The sequence below is a fragment of the Ceratotherium simum genome, chromosome X, assembly GCF_057802395.1.
Source record: "Ceratotherium simum simum isolate JZ-2026a chromosome X, ASM5780239v1, whole genome shotgun sequence".
Lineage (NCBI taxonomy): Eukaryota > Metazoa > Chordata > Mammalia > Perissodactyla > Rhinocerotidae > Ceratotherium > Ceratotherium simum.
The window spans coordinates 100211565-100237247 of NC_141940.1; the positions used below are offsets into that span (position 1 = coordinate 100211565).

At 39.3% G+C, this 25683-nt stretch overlaps 1 protein-coding gene across 1 annotated transcript in view; it reads left to right on the forward strand.

The window, feature by feature from the left end:
- Nucleotides 1-461: 461 nt before the first annotated feature.
- Nucleotides 462-25683, forward strand: part of TMEM47 (transmembrane protein 47) — a 29179-nt gene continuing 3957 nt past the window's right edge. Inside the window, 3 exon segments of the mRNA XM_004435055.2 lie at nt 462-788; nt 791-913; nt 16132-16272. Of these exon segments, the coding sequence (XP_004435112.2) occupies nt 689-788; nt 791-913; nt 16132-16272 (364 nt within the window). The 5' untranslated portion in view covers nt 462-688.

Sequence of the window (25683 nt, forward strand, 5' to 3'; positions counted from 1 at the left end):
CCCAGCTCGCTAAGAAAAGGAAACCCACGTGACAGCAAGGGGTGGGGGCGGGAAGCAAGGCGACCCCAGGGCAAGCTCGGACAGGGGTGGGGCCAGGGGCCCGGCAGCTTCGAGGAATTGTCGCGCGCAGCTGGTCCGGGGCAGAGGGCTCGCACTGGACTCCGCGCCCGCCGGGCACGCGGAGGGAGGACCAGCTCCGTGCGCGCCGCGCATCGGAGGCAGAGAGGGGGATCCGCTCCGCGCGCGAGCCGGGCACGGGCGGGGCGGGGCGAGGCGGGTTCGAGCCTCTCGCTCCGGGAGCCAGGAGCCAGAGCTTGACGCCGCCCGGGTGCGGACCCGCCACCCCTCCCAGCTCGGCACCGCCTCCCGCAGCCCGGGGAGGGGCCGGGGCGGAGCCAGCCGGTCCACGCCGGGGCGGGGCGGGCGCGGGCAGAACGCGGCTCGGGGCCGGCGGCGAAGGGCCGCGGCGGGATCGGCGTGGCTGCGGCTGCCGACGCCCCCCACCCCGGCCGGCCGTCCCCGCAGACCCAGTGCGCGGCGCGGCGGGAGGCGTGCGGAGCCCCGAAGGAGCGAGTCTTCGCGCGCGGCGGCTCGGCTGCTTCCCTCCAAGGGGGTCGGGCTCCCCGCTCTCCGGACCCGCCTGGCGTCCTCGCCTCCGGCGGGGCTGGCCGGCTGCGGCGCCCGGGGCATGGCTTCGGCGGGCAGCGGCATGGAGGAGGTGCGCGGGTCGGTGCTGGCCCCGCTGAAGCGGGTGGGGGTGGTGTGCATCTTCCTGGCGCGGGGTCTGGACCTGGGGCCGTGCTGAGCCCGGCCTGGGTCACGGCCGACCACCAGTACTACCTGTCCCTGTGGGAGTCCTGCCGGAAACCCGCCAGCTTGGACCGCTGGCACTGCGAGTCCACGCTCAGCAGCGGTGAGGGCCCGGCGCGCGCGACCCCTGCCTCCCGCCCCGGACTGCCCCGCGCCCCGCGGCCAGGGCAGCCGCCTCCTCTCCCCGTCACCTTCTGTGTCCCCTACCCTCGCCCGCCCCGCTGCATCCCGGCCCTCCGCGGACCCTCGGGCTCCAGCCGCTCCCTGATGTCCACCGCTCTCCTCTCCCCGGTCCTGGGCTCTGGACCCAGTGCGACGTCCCACGCCCTCTCCTCCCGTGGCCATTCCTCGGGCTCTGGAGTAACACGTATGCTATTTTGGGTAATTGTTATCATTTAAGGCGAGAACCATGTGGCTGTGTTAAAAATGCAACGCCTTCCACACCCCGGTTAAAAAAGAGACACGCAAAAACGCCCCAACTTCACGAAGATGCTGTGGGTTCTCGGCTCGGGCTTCCCCACTTTCTTCTCTCTGAAGGGGGATTTGCCTGAGTTGATGTCTTAGTGCCCACGGTTCTGGCTGCTTTATCTGGGTTTCCCCAGTGAGTTTCGGTTTGGGTTTTATTTCCTTAAATTTTCGAGGGATGTGGGGAGTTGGGCGAGGGACAAGCTTCATTTCCTTTCCTTTTTTGGTGACACCGTCGTTGGTTGTGAGTTGCCCTTCCTTCTCTCCCGCTCCAAATCCCTCCTCTCTCCTCCAAACCTTTCTTTCTCTTCTCCATGAGCTACTCACAGATGCCTGGAAAGTTGTGGCTTATTCAGCCAGCACTGGAAACTGCAAATGGATGGTGTGGAGGATGGAGAAGTAGGTAGTCACTGGGGCTAACAGCCCCAGGGGGGCTTTACTCTCTCGACCCCCAGTTGCCTTCCCCTGCGCCCCAGTTATGCCTTTAGAAGAAATCCGCTAACTTCAGATTTCTTGTTGCAAACCCTTTTCCTTGCTAATCTTGATTCTTCAGCTGCTGGTGTCAGTGCAGAGAAAGGGGAATGAATATAGGAAGAGGACCTGCCCGTGATTTTACACACTTACACACACACACGCACCCCTGAGAACCTCATTAAATTTCTTCATGACAGTTTCATGTCTTCTCTAGGACTATTTATAAAGCTTTGCTGGAAACGTTTCAAGTTCCAAGAAAGTTAAAATAGCACAAAAAGCCACAAAATTCTGATTTACTTTTGTGTTTAGTTTCTTGTTATAAGAGAGATTAGTTCACTTGGTTAAGTTCCGTCCATAAATTTGATTTTCTGTTTACAAAAGGCTTTTCTTTGATATTACCTCAAAATTCCCATTGAAGGCTTTCGTCTTTGTTGCTTAATTCACTGTGGAGGGGACTGGTTGGCAGCAGGAGGTCAACATTTAGGTCTTTTAATTCTTTCAGGGTTTGTTGTTTACAACTAAAGATAAAATAAATCGGTAAAATGCCTTTCTTCAGTAACCAGGGGATCCAAATAAACTTGGGAGAAAATATCTTTTTTTACCCCTTTCCAATAGAAATGGAAATTTATGTAGGAATGCCAGCTTCAGCATGTCTCCTTAGCAACGTGAATCTTTTGCCCCTTTCTCACTGTCTCCTGAAATAATAGCCTCCTGATTGCATAAAGACTTTTCAGATAGGTTAGAGAAGCCAGCTTCAACTCCCATTTTCTTTTCAGGCCCCTATCCTTTTCTCTTGGCCAGGAATGTGGGTAGTGGGGAGAAGCCAGCTTGAGTTTGTTGAGCGGTGTGCAGTGTTTGCTAATCTTTCCTTAATTGCCTCCATACTCATTTATCGCAGCGTTTTGTCCTCTCTAGGCAAGGAAACAGGGAGACAGGAGCTTAATGCAAATACAGTGATAATAGGACTCTGCAAGGTAAAAATCAGAGGCAGGCACAGTTTCTGATGTTTGCCCGTTTATCTCCCCTTTTGCTGAAACTCATACCCCAGCATTTATTTCTATTTCAGTTCCGGAAAATGAGCTTTAGTTTTATTTTGCTTAAAAAATAATTTTCATCCCAGAAAGAGTATAGTTCGTAAGCAAATGGAGGGGAGGCACATGGAGATGGTTTTGTTTGAGGCTGTCTGGAAGAAGTTCTTGACTCTTTATGTAGTAGCAGGTCATGTTTCCTCTCCTGGGTGGTAGGGGGGTGTGGGAGGCAAGGAAACAAAATGTGGAAAATTGCTCTCTCCCCATTTTGCAAAATGTGCTTTCTTAAAATCTTCCATGGACTGGAAGCTTCTATCCACCAGTGTTTTGAAATGAAGGGGGAAGCTTGAATTGAAACGAGCAATGCTTTTCTTGCCTGTTCCAAAAGGCAGGCAGCTTTTCTCAGTCTGTTTGCTGTGTGGAGTAGCAGCAAGCAGGGAGGGAAATGTCTTCTCGGAAGGTTTTGAGAGATCCACTTCATTGTCTCTCGAAATGAATTACCTCAGGAGGAACCACCAAGGACAGTTTTACTGAAGGCTCTTCACCAGGATCTTCAGGGCTTAATTAAAAACCTTTGTCTTAATTAGAATTAAAACTGCTGTGAAAAGGCAAGCTTGTATTTACAGAAGGGAAATTTCAGGAATGTTTCTACTGACGACAATATGTCCTACTTAGGCCCAGTGCCTACAGAAACTTTCCCCGCAGCCATTATTTTTAAAGCTGCATTTTAATTTTGGTACCAAATATGCGTTTGCTGCTTATAACCTGTTTTATGGTTTTGAGCGAAAGCAGAACCATGCCTTTTGTGTCCTGGTGTATTGAAGGTTGCCTCAGCACTTCTAGTACAAACCAGTAAACCGGGTGTCAGTCAACTGTAATGCTTTTCTCTGGTGTCCCAATTCAGGGTGTTAGGGACAGCCCGGGCATTCATCTTAAGCTATAAGTTTTCCAAAAAGACAAGAAAACAGCTAATTGTCATTCACAGTGGAAACAGAAAAAAAATAATAAAGTATGCTTGTTAGGAAGTTTTAGAATAGGTAGTACTCACATGGCTGCCAGCCACTGAATTTCTAAGGATAGTTTTCCCTACTACTGATTTGGCAGCCTTTTAATAAATCTTTAGTCTTGTTCTTAAAAAAATGATAGTAGTGTTTTAGACTTCTGCTTAGTCACATTTAGTTTTGATCACTTTTTTTTAGAATGTTGTTGTTAGGGTTTCCCAGCCATAGCGTTACAAAAGAATTCTTAGTGCAAATTGGGTTACTCAAGTGTATACAGAATGCTGACACTCTAAACTCAACATCAGACCTGCTGTATAACCTCTAGGGTGTACCACCCCTCTAGGGTGGTTTTACGTTTCTTTTTTAAAATTTATAAATATTTAGATATTTTATATAAAGCAGATTACTTTTTTGATGTCTGTGTGATTTATTGACTAAGTGAAAAGCCAGGACATACAGATGGCCAAATGAACACATTTTACCAAGAGTAATTTTGGGATATAACAAGTGCATTTATCCGTCTTTGCATCCACAAAATCTATCCATCTTTGCATTCACAAAATCTATCCATCTTTTCCATCCACAAAATACTCGATCAAATAGTTAGTGCCTTTTTCAAGGAATGTTGTTAACATCATTCGTGCACTGTCCTAAAAATAGCTGCATTTGTAACATGAGTCACTGGCAGTTTTGAAATGGCAGTGTACCGTATGCTAATAACAGGTGAATATTATTATTTTCAGTTGACAAGTGGTTCTTTTAAGAGTACTTTATATGTAGCTCACTTTTTTTAAACTGTATTGTAAAAATCCTCTTTAAAAGGCATTGTAGGAAAACCTGTCTTAGGTAGTAGTTTAAGATAATTCCAACTGCCTAAACACTGCAAGTCTTAGAAAATCTGAGATACAGTGATTCTGAGTTTAGACGTGTATCATCTGTGCATACTTTGAATCCGTACCTTAATTGGAAAACAGAATTTCACTGGGAAACCTCACAGTATGATTTACTCCAGGTAAGGTTCAGCTTGTTACTTGAAATGAGTTGATATTGACGCATGTTTACAAATAACTCAGCAAGCCTGCAGGTCAGACAGTTATACCCTCTTCTGGCTTCCTGAAAAAGAACATAAGTAGAACAAATGCAGTTTTATTTAACCTGCACAGCATAGATGGGTGGAAAATTACACAAAGAGTAGCACTTAGCACCAAAACTTTCTCAATAGAAATAAGTTATACTTATTTCAAGATCTTCATGATGACTTTCTTTTAATATCTCCTAAGATTCTCAAGTTCTCCAGATTGACTTTTACAAAGGACATTTTAATTTGTGGGCAGATATAATTCCTCTTTTGCTCACATTTGTAGAATGATTGTAGTCTCCAGGGAGCCATTTAGATCAATCTTCGTCAGCTAAGGGATTTGATGGGCCTGTGAGAAGTCTGGTCTTTCATAAAACATTTCAAAACAAAACCAAAACAAACAAAAGCATATCTCAAGCAATAGATTTTGCCTGCTGTCAGGAATTTCAAGTTTCTGTTTAATAGTAAGACCACTTAGCGAGACCATAGATTATCCAGTGCTACTAGATATGATATATTAGTGAAAAGGATTGTAGATGCTTCAGAATAAGTCCCTGGAATACATTACCCAAATACCACAGTAAACTTCTATATGAACTATGCTAAATTATAATATAATCCTGTAGGGGGGCAGAGTATTGTTGTGGAGACTACATTAGGCTTTTGATTCAAACTGCTCTGAACTTGGCCATTCACCAGTCATGCGACCTCGTACAACTTACTTAACGTCTTCAAATGGTTTGTCATGGAGATTAAATATACAAAAGTACCTGCTCATTAGGGTTGTGTTTCTTCCTTATTAAATATACAGAAAAACAAAGCAAAGTGAGTTTTTTTTTAATAATTGAGGACTTTTTTCTCCTTAAGTGGTAAACTTCCTTTGTGTTGAATAATGAAGTGCGTGTGTTGTTAGTTTCAAATTTAAATTTTGGACATGCATTACCTAGCATTTAACAGTGCTCTTGGTAGGTTATGATCACAAAACTATTATCTAATTTTATTTTCTACTATTGCAGGCCAGACATGTCAGTTATTCCCAATGTCACAATAAACTTGCAAGGTAGTTAATGTTATTCCTATGTCTTATTGAAGGGATTTTTGTAAGTTTACGAAGTTCTCAATCAGTGGTAGAGTTGGGTTTTTTCCAAGAGTGTTCCAGTTAATAATGCTGGGAAGCAAGCCACCCCAAAAGTTAGTGGTGTAAAATAACAATCATTTTATTATGGTCATGACTTCTGTGGCTCAGGAATTCAGATAGGGCATAATGAGGATGGCTTGTCTCTGCTCCAGGATGTCTGGGGCCGGAGCTGAGAGTGACTTGAATGGCTGCGGACTGGAACGTCTGGAACTACAGGATCCTCTTCCACACGGTTTCACTGGGTTTAGCACCTTGATGGGAGTGGCTGGGAGGCTGGACTCAGCTGGGACTGGCCTTCTAGCGTGGTGGCCTCAGGATAGCTGGACTTCTTACAGAATGAGTGCTTTTCCCCAGAGCGAGGGTCCTAAGAGAACCAGGTCCTGTCTGAACTAGCCTGGGAATCACAGAGGAGCCATATGGCCAGCCTAGATTCCAGGGGAGGAGAATTGAACTCTGCGTCTTGATGGAGTAGCAGCAAGGTCACATTGTAGTAGAGCATGTAGTATAGGAGATGCTGTTGGGCCACGTTTGCAGCATATAATCTGATGCTGGAGTCGGGCTGCAAATCTGCAGTCTTACTTTATTGCCTCCAAAGAACAAAGACAACTACATAGCTTCTTTCCTTAAGAACTTTGACTCGATTATATAAATAATGTTTGGTTAGGGCAAAAACTACCCTCAACCAACACATGGCTTTAATGATTGGTCACTTGAGGGTTACTTTAGATTTGAAATCAAATGAACTCAAGAACCTAACCTGTCCGCAAATAGAGAACTTTTTCCTCTCTCTATATAACCTTAGGTCATCTTTGGTTTACAGTCTCAAATGACCAAGGCTCAAACTGATTCAGAATCTGGACTATAATCTGCTACTTCATGTGGTGTGATAAAATTTTAGTCTTTTTTTAGGAAGTTTTGTATGAGTCTGTTGAGGTGGTTTGTACATGAACGCTAAAATGTTAAAATCCCAGACAGGAGCCAAGTTTTGTAGTGCTAGAAAGACATTGGAGTTGCAAAGTTGTTTTTTGTTTGCTTGTTTTTCTTTATTTTAATAACATAATTTTTCTCTTGATAATTGCCCATATATTGAATCACAGAATCATAGCATATTTGGAGTAGAAAAGATTTTTAAAATAATCCTGTCTAATTAAATTTATTGCATGGGTAAGAAAAATGAGGCAAGGCACAATGTTAAAGACTCAATAAAGAGATTGTATTAGCTGTGGTATTTTTGCAGGGTGAGTTTTCAAAATTTCTTCTAATGGTGCAGATAACTATCTCTTGGTGTTTGAAGGACTGTTGGATACTATCATGTGTGGAACTTTGTTCGAAGAGGTTAAGGACTACACGTGAAGTAGATGTCCACTTTTTATAGGATTGTTTATCATCCAAGATTTGATTTCACATAGAATTTAAAGAGTCTTCAAATAGACTCATATATGTTGATAAGTCTGTTAAGTTTTAGATGTTTATTATCCTCAAATTTACATTGTTAGCATGGCTAGTCCTTAAAAATCAATGAAAACTTTTTCTTTAAGTTTCTCCATGATAGGGTACTTTAACACAACTGCTTAATTTTAAATTGAAAAATAATCCCAAATGTATGTGGAAGCCAGCCATGTAATTTTCTTAAATTATTAAATGAATATAAATTTCACTAGATCCACTTATTACTGCATTCTGCCTTTATTTTTAAACAGATACATTTATGTATCAAAAGAAACTGATTTTACCTTAAGCAGAATTTCATTCTCACATGTCAAAGGCACTGACAGTTAAATCTTACCAGTCTTTTCAAAGTATCGGATTGTCTCCCTTGAAAATTAGACAAGGACACCTTTCTTTACCCCTTTTTCCTCTTATATTTGTGTGGGATTTTGAGACACTAGTACACGATCAATTTTCTATTGTAGTCTTACCTTTGGCACCAAAGACTCCCATTAAAAACAAAACAAAACACAAAACTCGACAAAAATGAGGCATCTATGGTTCCCAAAGAACCAGGAAAAAATATCTGGGAGATCATTTTTGTCTCTACCAGCTTATTAACTATTGTGAGATTCAAAATGATAGTTTATTTATTTATTTATTTTTTTGTGTGTGTGAGAAAGGTCAGCCCTGAGCTAACATTCCTGCTAATCCTCCTCTTTTTGCTGAGGAAGACTGGCTCTGAGCTAACATGTATTGCCAATCCTCCTCCTTTTTTTTCCCCCCAAAGCCCCAGTAGATAGTTGTATGTCATAGTTGCACATCTAAAATGATAGTTTAATGAGCCATGTTTCAAGGTAATGTCACAAATATTGATTCTTTTCAAAGTATATGTTTATTAGGAAAAAATGTTAAAAAATAGCAGTTGGGACCCCTGTCACATATTCTCTATGCATAAAAGGGCACACCCACAAAAGAACTCAAATTTCCATCAATGGGGGTTTTATTGCTGTCATGTTTTAAGGTCCCTAATCCAAATGTTCATCAAAATGCTGCCCTAGAGCGTTGTGAATGCAACCTGGAGTCTATTCCTAGCACCACTAGGTGACTTAAAGAAAGCTAGAAATGACCTCTCCCCTCCTTCCTATCTTCTCATGTGTACCCAAGGAGTTAACTTCATTGAAACCTATTCAGCGATTTCCTGGCAGGGAGTTGGCGTTATCCTGGTACAAAGTCAGCTAGTCAGGCTGTGTGCCAGGCACTGTGCTAGGTGGTGAGAGTAAGGTGTTGAATGAAACAAACGTTTTCTTTTAAATTAATAAAATAATATAAATGTACAAAGTGCTGTAAAGAAGGGAATGTAATTTCGATTTCTGCAGGGGGATAGAAAAAAGGATCTCATGTAAAGAAGCTTGCTAACAGGGAACTGGTTGGGAGCACTAACTCGCCAATTTTATCCCTCCGTATTTACTAAAGGGGTGTCTTAATCTTGATCGGGGGTGACTGTCTGGCTGTCTTCTGTCTTCTCTTTGATTATTATTAGCTACCCTAAACTCTTCATAAAAGCTTTTTAGTTGCTTGAGGAACGGCACCCACTCCTAGTCCTGGCATGGGTTTTCTTCTTCCTGCTTTTCCAAATAACCAAGTTTTCCAAGTTGTAAAGTTCTTAGATTTTTTCCAAAGAGTGGAGAAGGAACGATGTTCAATGTAGCAGACTCATCACAACTTTATAGAAATACTAGGGTTAGAAATCACTATTGAGAAATATCAGTACTGATTAGATAATATTAATTACCATCAAATGCTAGTGAACACTTTCTGCTGTAGTGGTGGTAAGAAACAGCCGTCATTAGTGGTGATGGTGTCTTTCTTTTTGTCTAAATACTGAAACATGCTTTAATAGCAGGGCTCTTTGCTAAGCACTGTGTACAGTGGTCTTATTTGGGGGAAAATTACGTCATGGTATTTAGATTATAAATTGCATTTCCACCAAATTTTCTAAGATAGTATTCTGTGAAACAGTTAAAATGCTCCTTTATCTGTTAAAGAAAAAAGGATGTGTATTCTTCTAACATCAACACAAAACAACTCAAAGGGTTTCAACGAAATTGTCATGGATTGAAAATTAGTAAGCTGTCTGGCACTTTTGGACAACCAGAATTTTCCAAATATTTTGCAAAATTGATTTGCACTTCAGTCATTAGAGTTGTTATATCACTTATTTGGGTGCTTACCTGGGGTCATTTGTGTGCTTAAAATCAAGTTGGCACTGTGCTTTTAATGTATTTTTTATCCATAAATGGGCTTAGGCCTAAAGAGGAGGACTAAATCGGATAATTGCCAGCCTGATTAACGTGGGTATCTAAAGCAGATGTTTCTCTAATATCCCTCTTCACTTTGTGGAGCACAGTGCACGTAGTGTCTATATTGTTTGTCATTTTATGAAAGACACGTAGTTGTTGGCCTTAAATATTTGTACGTGAAAATGTTAGTTTTGATATTAGTTGTTTGAAGAAAGAGGTAGTCGCTTTAATTATTGAAATTAGAGTCCAAAGTCTTCTTTGGGCCCTGTTTGTTTGTGTCTTCATCTCAGGGAATAGTGGAAAATTAGCGCAATGCTGATGGATTTAGGTCAGAAAGCAACTTAGCCAAGAAAACAAAGTTTAAACTCCCTCAGTAATGGTTTCAGTTTTCTACTTCATTGGCCACATGCAGACTAACTTAAGAAAGTTAAGTATATCGTTTGATACCTCCGGAAATATTTTGGCTGTTAGGTCTATAGTTACCTTCCTTGTACCAAAAAATAACAGCACCGTTGGGGTTCATTCTTCATATGTGAAGATATGACCTTACTCTCCAAACTCAGAAGTATGTAGCGTTAATCTCAAAATAAATTCTTAAATTACATTTGATGAAGATAATTAAATGTTGTAATTTCTGACAAAGTGAGCTAGTTGGGAAAAAGACATGGTCTTCAGTGAAGAGATGGATATCTTAGGGAGTGTGGCTTTGAAATGTTATTCTGTAATTGAGCTTTTTTTCCCTTAAACAAATATAAACCATCCCAGTATTTCCAATTCCTGATGATAAAATGGGATTGACAAGACTGTTTGCTTTCTGAGCTCTCACTGGTATAACTAAAATAAATTTAAATGTTTTGCTATAAATATGTCCTACGAGTGAATAAAGGGATTTAGAAGAACTGAATGTTGCCTAGGGATGAGTGAAATGATCCAGTTCATGGGGGTGAATTAGGAAGAACTTGTGGATGACTTGGGAAGCAGTGTCAAGATATAGGAAAGATCACTCTTCTCTGTTGAGTAGTGAATGATTTTGATTGCAGTTATGGATATCGTTTTGGTTTTCTTTTGGAGAATTCAAAGGTAAAATTAATAAGTGCCTGTCTGGCAAATTTGAATGTGATTATAAAAGTTATTAAAAATCAATATTTTAACTTGTGATGAGAATTAGAGAAAAGTGAGAATCATTAAAACATTAAAATCATTAAAGCATTAAAACATTAGAATCATTAAAGCATTAGAATACATTGACGGAAGTACTCCCCATCCAAACTGTGGGAGTTGAATTTATAAGGTTAAAAATTTGTTTCTTCATTACTTTTTAATTATTTCTTATTTCCTAGAGGAGGGGGCAATTGTGTGCTCAGGAATTTACATAACAGTAGAAGTAATCTCAGTGTATAAACAATACCTACAGAGGTAAATAAATTAGCCAGTGTTGGACAAATTAAAGGTTTTGAAATGAGATAGGTGGAGGAAAGCTTTAGGCGCTGGTGTGGTGCATTGACCTTGACTCAAAAGTGTGGAAAATGTGTCATTATTAAGATTTTGCCTTTCCTGAAAATCAGAAGTAAATTTTGACCGTGAATTCCCTAAGGGAATGTGAATTCTGCAATTTGGCAGTTATAATGTGGCCCATAGAATTTTCATAATGCAGTGGCAATTTCAGACCAGTCACATGTATTAGACTGTAAAGTAAGTCAGCACAATTCTGCAGAATACTAAAGCATTTATAGTTGTTGGAAACTGGCGCCAGCTAATAAAAATACCTTGAAAGAGGACTTGAATTTAGTTCCTGAGTTGCATATTAATGTTGGACTTGATGTTATGACATAAGGACTGCCCAATTTTTATTCTGTAACTGCAGGGGGAATTATAATATTATATATACTCATTCCTGTTATTTTTTCCTTTTTTTTTTTTCTGTTGGAGAAAGCACTAGTGGAGAAGCACATACTGATCTTAAGCTTTGGCTTCCATAGGTGCAGTTCCAATGCCTCCAGTGTGTCAACTGTGTCAATTTTGCCAGAATACTCTTAAGTGGAACCTGGCATATACTATGGCAGCCTCATTTCAGGTTTGGTTTCCAGATCCAAAACGTTCTCCCAGCCCATTTGAGCCCTCAGAGGTTTATGGACCAAAGATATACATTATTTCCTCAAAACTGATTATCACTTACTTGTTCTCTCAGGTCTTAGAAACCAAACTCAGATTTCAGATCAGCTGGCCTGACATTGAACAATGACCAGTTTTAACTGTGCAGAGCACTGCTATTTGTCAACCAGTACCATGGCCACTGATGTTCTGCAGAGCTGGTTTATCTTCACTGCTCCACTACAGTATCGTTATATCCTTTACAGAAATTTGTAAAACGAATGCAGAGTAATAAATCTCTAAGGACTCTTAACACTTCATCTGACTAAATACTGTGAGGCCTATAAAATTGGGAACTAAGATTGATATAGAAATTAACCGATTATGAGAACTTAAAATAGATAATTTTTTTGAAGAAATGGGGCTGAAAATTGAGAATTTGGTGACATTTTAATTTGTTTTGCAAACACTGAATATGGGTTAGGAAGTATTTGTGGCATGCAAACCTTCTAATGGAAAAACCATTCACGTAGAGACAAGATTTCTGGTCATTTACTATATTACTGTAAAATTGCCCAAGTCCTATGGTATATAACAAAACACTTTATATGTATATAGTCCTGTTAAATCTACATTTGGTAGATAAGTAAATATCTGCAAACACGAAGCCCAGCCTATTATTTTAATGGCCATTGGTAGGTATCTATAAAAGTATTTCTCACTTTTTTTATTCCCATATCCTAGTCTTGTTTAGTAAGAAAGAGGGAAATGGTATCAGCCTGATTGTGTAGTCCCTAACTTTAGCTCACCTGTAAGGCAGGCCCTAATATTTGGACAACGGATTCTAGCTGTTGACTGAAAGAGCCACGATGCCACACTCCCTGTTCTCAGCTCCAAAATGCCTAGTGCTGAACTTGGAAAAGTGCCCTGGGCCTCCTAGACTGTGGTAGCCATATCAAACCACTTTTTCAGCTTCCTGATTGATGTTCAGCTAGTCACCGAGTCAAAGCTTTGGTCCTGGGCAACCCGCCTGAGTGAATCATTCCAAATGGATAGCATGACAACAATCCCAAAACTTGGCACTGTCCACCAGAGATACAGCTTCAATACTTCAGTCGAAGCCCCAGCTTCTGGCCAGGATAGTGGCAGACATGGCCTAGTTATAGTCTCTCTTGGAAGTACAACAGCTTTTCTGTTTGAGCAGGCATATCTATGGTCGTGAGCTGAAGGGAAAGGTAGCACTATCACAACAGTGGTGATGCTGGTGCCATGCCTTTTTGCCTTGATATCTAGAGTGACTTTTTCATTAGCCACAACCCTCAGTACTAAAAACAAATACAGGACATTTAGAAGAAAAGCAGAACTGGTTGTATTCATTTACTTGTTAGAACTATTTCCTGTGCTATAAGAGGTTCCCTTCCTAATTAGGTTCTAATCCCTTTTAATGACTGTTATTCTCCTAGTGGCTTCTGTCGCATTTTATTGGTTTTCCATATGAAATAAAGTATTACTATTTTAAGGAAATTCAACATTATGTGAGGTTAGGATTTTTTGCAGTCTTCTATTGCCAAATTGGATAAGCATCACTTTGCGCTCCTGTATTACTCATTTTTCAAATTGACTTCATTATGAAATTATTGTCTGAGAGGCCTTTACCTAGAAAAAAGTTCAACATTTTAAAATGGTACATAAAGTATAGACCCAGGGGTCAGCGAACTACAGTTGGAGGGTCAAAACCAGCCCACCACGTGTTTTTGTAGATAAAGTTTTATTGGGATACAGCCTTCCCCATCTGTTTACATATTGTTTATGGCTGTTTTCACACTACATGGCAGAGGTGAGTAGTTGTAACGGAGACCATGACCCACAAAGCTGAAAATATTTACTATCTGGCCCTTTATTGGGGAAGTTTGGCAGTTTTTTTCTCTTAGTCTATCTTTACAAAATGCAAATAAATACATGTATTTTAGCTATTCTATGAGGATATCTAAAGTAGAGAAAAGTGATCAAAATTAATTCCTGTTTTATTTTGAGTTGAAAATGGAAATAGATGTGTGCCATTTTATGCATATTGGGCTACGTGAAAGAGCTTATCAGAAAAAAACAATCTATTGTACCTTTAAGATATTTTTAAATGAATGAATATTTAGTTGTATCTTGATTTAAACAAAATTGATACTTTAAGAATTCTTATTTATTTAAAATAATTTGGAGGAAGTTGCTAAAAGTAATAATCATTTTATAAAGGTAGTATTCCGACTAGAAAGTATTTGGTATAGGCTCTCTTAAAGTCTCCAGGAATTTGATTGGTGGATGGATGGATGGATGGATTTTTTTATTTTCTTTGTACCTCAAACACTTTGATATAATGAAAATTTGATTTATTATTCAGAAATTTCAACTTACAAGTTTTCAGAAAGGTTTCTGTTATGTTCAAGTGCAATCTAATTGTGCTATGTATAAACTTTTTCAAGGCAGCTTAGAGACTTCCAAATGTAAGGATTATTCTTTTGGTTTTTTAATTCAAAAGTACATGCTGTATGGAATAAAAAAGCCATAGTATGGCTGTCCTTTTAAACTCAGGTTGAAAGCCAGATATACTTTTGTTTGAAGTTATATGGCTTTGTTACAAATAGATGGCATAAAAAATGCTCTCCACTTTCTTGTTCATCTTTATAGTTTAAGAAGTGTAGATTTGTTCTGTTTTCCCCTTGTTTGTTTTGTTTCCTGAATGCAATGCGAGTTCTAGTTCAGGGCCAGTTACATATCCAGAATTTATTAGGAGGAGAGGACGTGGAAGAGGACTCTTGAGGCAGTGGTGTGTAAGTATAAATAAAAGAAGAAAATCTTAGAGTATCGTAGATTCCTCCACTCGTCCCTTCTCCTACAGTGGCAAAGAGTGCACTTTGGAAGCTTTCTGCAGGGATAATTTCAGAGTGCAGCATCAAAATATCATGAGTTCTTGACTTTGGATAGATTACATTGCAATTGAACCATGGATTAAAGTCTATTTTTATTTCCTGCACATACATTAAAGTGAGGGCCAGAAGAGGCAGCCTGGGACTTCCGAACAACCCCCGCCGAAGAGTGTTCTCCATAGTATCATTTTCTGTGACGCTTCCTAAGCTAGATAGTGCTTTCATGGATTCACTTGGCTGCTTCTTAGAGAACATTTTACTCTTCTTATGGAATGGAAAATGGGCCAGTTTTCTGTCATACTATTTCTACATCTTTATTTTATAGGAAATGACAGATGCATTTCAGTGAGGTTTACATTTCCCTCAGGGCATGGGAGAGTCTTAAAGTATCCGTGTACAGAGGCCTGCACATAGTAACTGGTCAATATATGCTTGCTGTTTCCATGTGTGACTGAAGAAAGGGGCCGAGCAGCCATTCAGAGTCCATTCTGGCTCCCTGGGAATACTTAATTTCAGAAACCATCCCTGTGGTGGTAAATACAACTGTAAAATTAGAATGAAATGAAAGAGAGGAGGGAAAAAAAAACAAACAACTACAAATCCTCCTGATGCAAATTTGCTGCAGGAGTTGTTTTAGTGAAGGGGAGGGGGAGAAAGGCAAATAAAAACTTGGGGTTTTTTTTGTGCAGAGAAGGAAGGCTTTCCAAGAAAGGACAGCAATAAAAAATAAAAAAGAATGTACTCTGCCACACGCAAAAACATGGATGAATATCAGAGACATAAAAGCCAGACACAAAATAAATATCACAGATTTAAAAACCAGACAAAGAAGAGTCCATACCATTTATATAAAGTTTAAGAACAAGCAAAACAAATCCATGGTGATAGATGTCCGTCAGTAGCCTGGGTAGGAGGGTGATTATTGACTGGGGAGGGGCTCAAGGGGACCTTCTGTGTGATGGAAATGTTCTATATCTTATTCTGGGTGTATACATATATATATACATGAGTGTATAAATATATATAAAAATTCATCAAGTTCTCTACTTTCTATACCTAAGATTTATGAACTTTATAGCTCAATAGAAAAGTAATAATAATAATGATAATAGGTCCTGGGGGGGCACCAACTTTAGCATGAATGCTTAATAGAGTCCTTGGAAGAAAAGCATGGTAAACTCTGGGTCTAAAAACTCTGCTGAGCTTGACATAGGAGACTTTTCTGTATAAAGACATTTATAGTAATTTTTGTTGCAAAACATTTTGAATCTCAAGGGTTGCTTAGCATGCGGTAAAATCACTTCTATTTAGCTGCAGCAAGGTGGAGGCTGCTGAGTGTAGGTCTGTTTTTGAGGACTTCCTGCTTAAAAGCAGTGGCTTTCTCTTTTTCTTTGCAGATTGGCAGATTGCTACTTTAGCTTTACTCCTGGGCGGTGCTGCCATCATTCTCATTGCGTTCCTGGTGGGTTTGATTTCTATCTGCGTGGGATCTCGAAGGCGCTTCTACAGACCTGTTGCTGTCATGCTTTTTGCAGCAGGTAAATATATTCATTACTTTCAAACCAGTATTAAAGTTCCTTGAACCTTTCTACCATCCTCCCTTCTGCGGAAGCAGTATGTGGTTGCTGCATTACATAGTAATTGAGAGGCGTTTGTTATATTTTAAGGTAAATTGGCTAAAAGTTTATCATATTATCAGTTTTCAGTGTGTTAAGCATTTCACAGAGCACAATGGCAATTTCTAAACTTCTAACTAAAACATGAATAAATAATAGTTCTCGACAAGGCTGTTGCCTTAGGAATTGCTGCAGATATATTTACCAACAGTCTTGCTTCACATCCAGTTTTTTTCCCTCCTTTTACTGCCCCGTTGGTGATCTTAAGGCAACATTATTTTTTCTGACATGAATCTGAAAAGAAATTCCAACATATGTACCCTTAAAGGTATAAATCTGTTTGGAAATAAAGGTGGTTAGACTGAAAAATCATAATGTCTAACTTGAACCATCAGGCGATTTAATTGTCTGAGGTCAGTGGCATATTCATTAATTTAACAACCATCGTTCTATGAGGCACAGCTTGGATTAAATATCAACCGAGGTAAAAGGGAGGTTTTACTAAAAGTCAGGGAGCTGTTTAGAAAAGGGACTTCCAAGACTAAAAGCCCAGTACATTATTTTATTATGTGTTTTAATTTTCATTTATAAGAATAGCCTTGGATATATTGTTCTTTTTGACTCAAACTGAAATTTTCTTGTGGTGCCTTCAATTTACCCTGTCAGTCACATCTGATTTGCAGACGGCACAATAAGCCCCTGTGACTGTCAATAATGAAGGCACTGACAGAACCATCTAGGCTGTTAGATGGATTTTTTAAAGCTGTTTAAAGATGGGAATAGATGAAATTTCTCAGGATTTGAAGGGTAGTGTAATTAAAAACATAAAATCAGAAGTGTTCTGCTGCCCCCTGCTGTTTGTGTGTATCTACTTATACCCTGAAGACGGGACAGAATGTAGTTGTCATAAAAACGAAGGTCCAAATGGCTGAAGGACTCTAGAAGTCCATCTAATTCAAATCTCTTAAGTGACTTGCTCAAGATCACATAGTAGTTACTGGCGGACCTGGGGCTGGGAGGCTACTGAATCCTAAACTAGTGGTTCATCCACTGATAACTCCCTCACTCATTCATTCAGCTGTTTCTTGGGTGCCTATTACAGACTGAACATTGCATTAAGGCACCTGTAAAACTGGCTAAATAGCACCACAGATACTTCCTAATAGAGTAGAAAATGCTATTACAAAAAATATTTTGAACTCTTAGGCGGTGACTATAGTATCATTATTTGGCTGATCTCATGTGTAATAAAGGTCTCTATTGTGAATCGTTTAGTACAACATGAAGATTCTCCTAAAGATTCCATCACTATTCTCTAGTTTATTTCCTGGTTCATGGATTTACCATGGCTCTTTTTCAATTTTTAGAATGAAATAACTTAAATATTTTAATTGTAGTATAAGTTAGCCCTTGCAGCTGGGATTTTTTAACAAATTGATTGGAATTTGTAATAGAATTTCTTGATAAATTGTTCTGAAATGATATATCATTCTTTACAACTGGAATTATGTTTTGAATAATTTTTAGAATATTCAGATATTTCTGATTTTAGGAAGAAATAGAGATATTCTAGACATTCTCTTATAAGAATCTAATATTATTGTGCTACCTAGTTACTATCCCATTTAGCCTTTAACTTACCACATAAATGGCATATGCAGAATCAATAAAAAAATCCGTTGTTTATAGCACCTATTATAAACATTCTTAGAAGAACAGCTGGAAGTTTCCAGTTTTTTAAAAAAGTTCTGTATGTTTTTCCAAGTATAGCAAAATTTATGAAAATGTGAAACTAAGTACTGGTGGTAACAGAAAACATACTTAAATGAACATGAGTTAAAGGTAATGGGTTTGGTGAAAATAAAGATTTTGATTTAGCTCTAGCTACCACAAATATTAGTGAATTATAAAATAATGAAAGGAATCCCTACAGCAATATTCATATAGCGTTATTCTATCCTCTGAGACCTAAAATCAGCATTATACTGCTATAAAAATGTACATGTGCTGAGATTTAATTTTACTCATTCTCTTTTGACACTGTGCTTATGGGAACTTTTTTTGAAATAACCAGTAATTTCGTGTTCACTTTGGATATAAGCAAGGTAAAACTTCCTGGTTATTTGAAATATGTCTTGAAGAGGTTTCTCTTTCCCATCTGCAAAAGCCATGAGAGAGTGGCCTGTAACAGATTTCTCAGAAACATATTCATTACACATAATAATCCATTATTCATTTGGGTGTAAGATTAACAAAGTTGGAAAATCTGCCTACTTGAAACAATGCTAGCTAAAATCATGGTTGTTTATTTTGCTTGCTTCTTAGTAAACATACTTATTCTAGTGGTTGGCTTGTCTCACTTGTAATTCAATTTAGTGATTCTTTGTAAACGTGTGGTTAGGGCCATTTCCCCTTTTTACTCATCTTGGTCTGCTTGAAAATGGTGTGTGTTTCTCCTCTTTTCTCAAGATGTTTTCTTCTCCAAATAATATCAAGCCTTATCTCAGTGTTCACACACACACACAGAGTAATATCTATCTCAACTGAGAACTATTCTTTCTTCTCTTCTGCTGAGACATGCGGTACATAAAATCAAAACAGACACAGCACTGCCACTTGGAAACATCTCTCCACAGGACTACATACTTACTTAATTCAGTACCATGTGCTGTGCCTGGTACTCTGAGGCACTCAATATATAGTTGAATGATGATGGGATGACTAAGGCATGTGGCTTATGACCTGATAGGGAAAAACAGGCATGTGAAAAACTAGCTAACTGTAATTCTGTGTTTCTTAAACCATTTCTCTCTCTGCAATTTATGAAGCAGCAAGTTGCACATGACCACAAAGCTAAGACCAAAACAGCTCAAAAAATTAAGTTATAAAAATGATTTTTTCACTTATTTAACAAGTGTGTTGGGCACCTGTAGTATGTAACTATACTATCTTGGTGTTAGATCATATACTCTAAGGGTTTTTACTAATAGCTGATGATTAAGTCTCAAAAAGACAGCCAAACAGATTTTAAAGGTTTTTTTATCTTCTCTTTTTCTCTGAGGTCCTTAATCTAGGGTGGGCTTGTTATCTGCTTGAATAATTGCTAGAAGAGCTAAGAGCTAGCCATCACTGCGGACCATCTAAAACATTGTCCCATGTTCCACAACTCCCTCACTCAGTCACTCGTCTTAGAAGTCTAGACTTGAGAATAAGATGTTATCTGTAATAATAATGTCGATAATAATTAACTGCACACTTACCATGTGTCACACTGCTAGACACTTGGCATATGCTATCTCTGATGTAACAATCTTAAGATCAGGTATTTATTTTCCCCATATTATCAATGAAGAAATAGGTTCAGAAAGGTTAAATAATTCCTCAGGGTTATCCAACTAGTAAGTTGCAGAGCCAGAGTTTCAATTCAGGGCATCTATCTGACTTGAAAGGCCAAGTGACGATTCACGAGTCATCTTTACTTGGGTATGTATAAAAGTAGGAAAACAAGAACAGAATCAGCCTAGAATTTTGAATTCAGCTGCCAAGTGGGTACTGCAGTTGGAGTCCATCCTATAACTCCAGTTACTCCATCTCTTGGGAGCAACACCTGAAGGAAGTCAGCAACTTGAGACGTCATAAGGACCACAGACTGATCGGTGCAGCAGGACTGAACCGTAGCACATCGTGAGCTGTGCACCTTTCCAGTACAGTTGACCACAGCATAGTCCTCATTGTGGAACTGACCATGACAGGCGGTAGATGATGAGATTCTAATAACTGGCATCTAGTTCTCACTAAAGACTCAGTGAAGTTAGAGGGGTTGTCTCTCTCTGGGTCCTCTTCTTTTATTGTCTGGTTTTGCAGATCTGCTTATGCCACTGGGACTTAGGATGATTGTTTCCTTTTTTTCCCAAGGCTTTTAATATAAATTGCAGAAAATTATCAGTCTTTTATAATTCAGGTTTTAAATAACAGAATCCTCACTAATCGTATTATTAATGGTGTTTCCTTTCTGTTATATCTGCAAAAAGCCTCCTGTAAATGAATGTGTATGCGGAATGGTGACTTTTTCTTCCGGGTCCTACAACTGCTTTTTATCTCGGAGCTGTCTCTGATAGAGGCTTCTGTTTTGCAACCCTCCTCACCATCTTGTAATACAGTGAGATGGCTGGAGGGATTTTGAATCTAGATTTGACAGAAGAATCAGTGTCCAGCTTAGATTTCAAACTAAAAAGGAGTTTTATTCACAGATCTTTATCAATATCAAACTACCCTTTGGCTAGAACAATTTACAGTATCACTGCCAATTACTACTTTTAGTGGTTGTAGATTAAGTTAAAAAAAGAAATTGATAGCTTCCTATTAACCCTTCATGGGCAGATGTTTTTATTTTCCAAATTATCATTTCCTTTATGTAAATTCTATATTTAGGGAATTGGCTGGTAACTCCTATCAGTTCTGTCATTAAATTATCTTTGAAGTCTGTAGCTGCTTTGCATACACCACCATTACTGCCTTTGTTGAGGACATAACTCTTCCTCAAGTGGAACATCTCAGTTCCCAAATTTGAACTTCCCCGACTTTGTTTTATTTTTCTATGGTAACATCTGACTTAAAATGTCTATGTGACTCCTTCTTTTCCCTTTCCTAGATTCCGGTTATTCAGTTTTTCTTTTATATTCTTTTCTTTACACTCCCTGACCTTTCTTCCTCACCGACGTCTGCTTAGTCATCACTGCGCACAGGTATCCACACGTTCACTAACCTCTTAGGGGCCTGTCCTTCTCTAGTCTGCTCCTCGTTTAGTCTGTCTTGCACCAAACACATGAGATATAGTTCTGAAATACAAATCTAGTCTTGTCACTTGTCCCTTCAGTTTCCCCAGAGGCAGAACCTGAGACAAGGAATCAAGTGCAAGTACTTGATCTGGGAGGTAAAGAAGAGATATGGAAAGGGAGACCGGGAAGGGAAGGCAGCCAATGAAGAAGTACATTATCAAATCGCTGTAAGCAGCTGGAGCTTAATCTTCCTGGAAAAGTTCTGGAAACAAGTGTAGAACACGCACCTCAGAGTTATCTTATGGGAAGGACTGGGGAAACTGGGATATTTATAAACCAAATTCTGAGAGTCATTGGGAAGGGCTGTTGGGGATGATGGGGAGACAGCAGTGTTAATTTCACAGAACAGCAGGCCTGCCCACAGTCAGGCAAAGTAGCTTTAGTGGCCAGAGGAAAAGTCTGGTAAAGAAGTACAGGTGGTGCCAATTGGAAGTCAGGCTGACATATATAGGAGTGATGAGGATGAGAGTATATACATAGGGCATCAGCAGCATCTGCAATTAAAATAACCTCTGAGATGTCTCCCTATAGAAAGCAGTCCGTTATTTTTATGACACACTAAGCCTTTTATAGTCTGAATGAAACATCTCCGTGTGAATGTACCCTTCATTTCACCCAAGTGAATTTTCTATAAGCACACCCTCTTAGACCTCTAAGCTCTATACAAACGACTTCTTCTTCCTAGAGGTCTTTGCACCTTTCTCTTCTGACCAAGTCCTGTCCATCCTTAAGAACCATTTCAAATGGTGCTTCCTCTCTGAAGCCCTCCCTTCTTTCTCCAGACAGAAGTGGTGCTTGGAATGTCGATAAAGCTCAGTAAACATGTGGTGAATGGGCTATAAGTGATCGTGCCTCTACTACTACTGGTGAACACATTCATTTGTAATTATCTGTGTGTCTGTCTCCGCCATAGTGTATGAAATAGAAAAGGGCAAGGGCCATGTCCTATCTGTCTTACCCTTTCGCCTAGAACACAGTGGGCATACAATAAATGTTTGTTGAAATATTGAAATATCCCCTTAAAAGAAAATATTGAGTATTTCAATATTGAATGTTTTGAATATTTCAGTATTGAAAACATTGAAAAATATCCTCTTAGAGAAAGCTAGAAATAGCACAAGAATTAGTACCTCCAAGTTCTTGTCGTGCTTCTCTTCACACAATTTCATGTGTGGTAGTTTTGTTGCCTCTTTTCAAAAAAGTGGGGAGGGGAAATAAAATGGAACTCAAATTCCCTTCAAATTTTAAAACGCTACACAATTTTCCCTAGGTTGCCTCTGAGGTAGAGCATAGAGGATACCACAGCCAATGCCTATTATGTTTCAGTGATTGGTGGTAAGGTAGAAATATAGTATGGTGGTATTTTCTTGAGTTCTGGATTCTTTAGCTTTGTTTATTTTTTTCCTTTGCAGCATCTACAAAAGGCAAGGAGGCATTTTTACCTGCATCTATGTGTATTTTATTAAATGGAAAATCATTTACAAATGATTACAAATTCTTTACAATTTTGCTGTTACAGGCATTTTTCTCAGTGATTCCAAAGTGAGAAAAATAATTCAGAGGCAAAAAGCGTTTTAGGGTAATTTTCATCTGGCTGTAACACAGTCAAGTTTTATCTCTAAGAAAGCTGCTCAGGAGAGTATGTCACTGGAACCTAATGGAGTTGTATTTCCACTTTTCCACGAAAGGGAAATTATGTCATTGTATTATACCATGGAGGCCAAATATTTGCTAAATAAAACACATTGAAATGAATATTAAAAGCAGTCTAGGTAAACACCTCCCTCCAGGGACTGGCTGGTTCACAAAAGAAGCAGTATAATCCTTTTAGAATATAATTCAGGTCAGTTATTACTTCTCTGCTCAAACTCCCCTAGCAGTTGCTCATCACACCTAGAATAAAACCCAGACCCCTGACCGTGGTTCCCAGGGCCATCCCTGAATGGGCCCTGGCTGTCTTTTCCATCTCATCTCATGCCGCTCCCTTCCTTGCTCTCTGTATGCAACCATAGCATCCTTACTGATGTTCCGCTGCTCACAATGTGCTCCTGTGTCCGGAGTTTGGCACTGCCTGTGCCCTCCACCCAGATCGCTCACTCCCCACTATATTGACCAGCACCCCTCACTTCATTCAGGTCTGTGCTCAAGTGACTCCTCCCCAGACAGGCCTTCAACTCTAGATCTAAAGAGCAGCCTGCAAACAAGTCTGTCTTGTTTTCTTGCTTTCTTGTATTTTTGTGTCTCTTAGCAATACCTACCATATTCTGTATTGATTTACTGATGGACTGCCTACCCATGAGGGTAGCAACTTGTATTGCCAATGCCTTAAACTGTATTTAGAAACATTCAAATATTTATTGAATGAATCAATTTGTTGAATGAGGAAATGAATTGCTATTCCGAATTCACATTCATATTTCAATCATATCCTGGAACAGTCAGTCATGATTTGACTAGTGACTGGAGGATAGAAACCTAAGGAGAAATGCCTTTTTTAAAACTCACTTAGTAACTTTGGAATTTTTTTTTCTGTAGTTCCTGGTTGATAGTAATTAACTTCTTGTTACTTTTAAGACATTTAAAACATGAAAGCACCCTTTTCCTCACAAAAGCACAGAGCCTGCTGAATTTTTTAAAGTTAATACACATTTAGCAGTTACTGGATGGAAATATATGAAGTGTCAGTTATATAATATGATATCAGTGGTCCTCACAACGACTTAAAACCTTTTTTGAGATTTTTAAACTATAAACAAGGTGTGATTTCTATTTTGGATGTCGAGAGATTCTTTTGTTATGGACCTGTCTATCCATCCCCTCTCAGGAGTAACATGGAAGTATGGTAGGCCAGTGCTGATCCAGAGCAGTGTTGAGCTACATGGCAGAAATATTTGAAATTCTTATATCTGGTTCCAGAAAGATCACTTGACCCCTAGTCAGAACCTTATAGAAAGTAATGATTTTGAGGAATTATGCCCTCATGAATTTTCAGTAATTCATCACTTTTATGCCAGACATAGATGACTGTTATGTAGACTTTCTAGGAACATTAATCATATTGGTAATGATCTCTTAGAGGTACTTAGAATAGATGGGAGTTGATTTTAAAGCACAAAATTCCAGTTTAATTGAACACACTATCCATTCTGTTGTTCTTTTTAAAAAATGCAATAAAGAATCATTTTTACTATATCAAAGTTTATTCTTGTCTCCTACTCCTTGTTTACATTTTTGTTGTTGCACTTTTGGAGTTTACAGTATTTTTAAGATGAGAAATAATAATCATTTTAACCAAAAATTTACTTTATATATCAGAGGCAAACTTTGTTTATAAAGGGCCAGATAGTAAATACTTCTGGCTTTGCGGGCCACATGGTTTCTGTTGCAGCTCCTCACCTCTGCTATCATAGTGCAGACAGTACATAAGTGAATGAGCTTGGCTGTGTTCCAATAAAACTTTTTTTCAGAAACAAACAGCAGACCAGCTTTGATAGTTTGCCCACCCCATCACATATTACTCTACCCCAGATTTTTCAGGGAGAAGATTGTCTGTTTCTTGAGGGTGGAAGCCGTCATATAGTAGAGAATGAGGCAGATGCATCAAATAAATTCTAGTTAAATTGATTTAAATAAAATAGAAATTGGGGCCGGCCCCGTGGCTTGGCGGTTGGGTGCGCGCGCTCCACTACTGGCGGCCCGGGTTTCGATCCCGGGGGCGCACCGACACACCGCTTCTCCGGCCATGCTGAGGCCACGTCCCACATGCAGCAACTAGAAGGATGTGCAACTATGACATACAACTATCTACTGGGGCTTTGGGGAAAAAAAGGAGGAGGATTGGCAATAGATGTTGGCTCAGAGCAGGTCTTCCTCAGCAAAAAAAAAAAAGGAGGATTGGCATGGATGCCAGCTCACGGCTGATCTGCCTCACAAATAAATAAATAAATAAATAAATAAATAAAATAGAAATTATATAATAGTTGATCCAATAGGAACTTAAGATTTTGAATGGAAGACATGATCTCTTGTATAATCCAGTGTCTCCCATATAAAAATATCCACAGGATAAATACCACTTTAATTTTAGATATTTAAAAAAAAAAAAAACTTACCCTTCCTGATGAACTGGTTTGTTTTATTTTATTTTATTAGGTATGACTCATCACGTTTCCCCTTTTGCCCTGACTGAGAGCTAAGATTTAAGAATTAAGAGCTAAGTTTTGTGCTCTCTTGTAGTAGCCGTCGTTAGCTTAGGTTTTCCAGTACCATTATCTCCCATGCCTTCATTGACTTAGTTCTTTTTTGAAAAGTACATGAGGAATAAATATATAAATGTCATCTGTTATATCTAATAGAAAGGGTATAATTGGTTGTGGCTTCTTGACAAAGATGACTTTTGAGCCCCTTTTTAAAGGTGAGAGGTATGGACTGGATGAGAGGAAAAGAATGAAAATAGTTTTTGATCAGAATAATATGAGCAGAGACAACAAGGTAC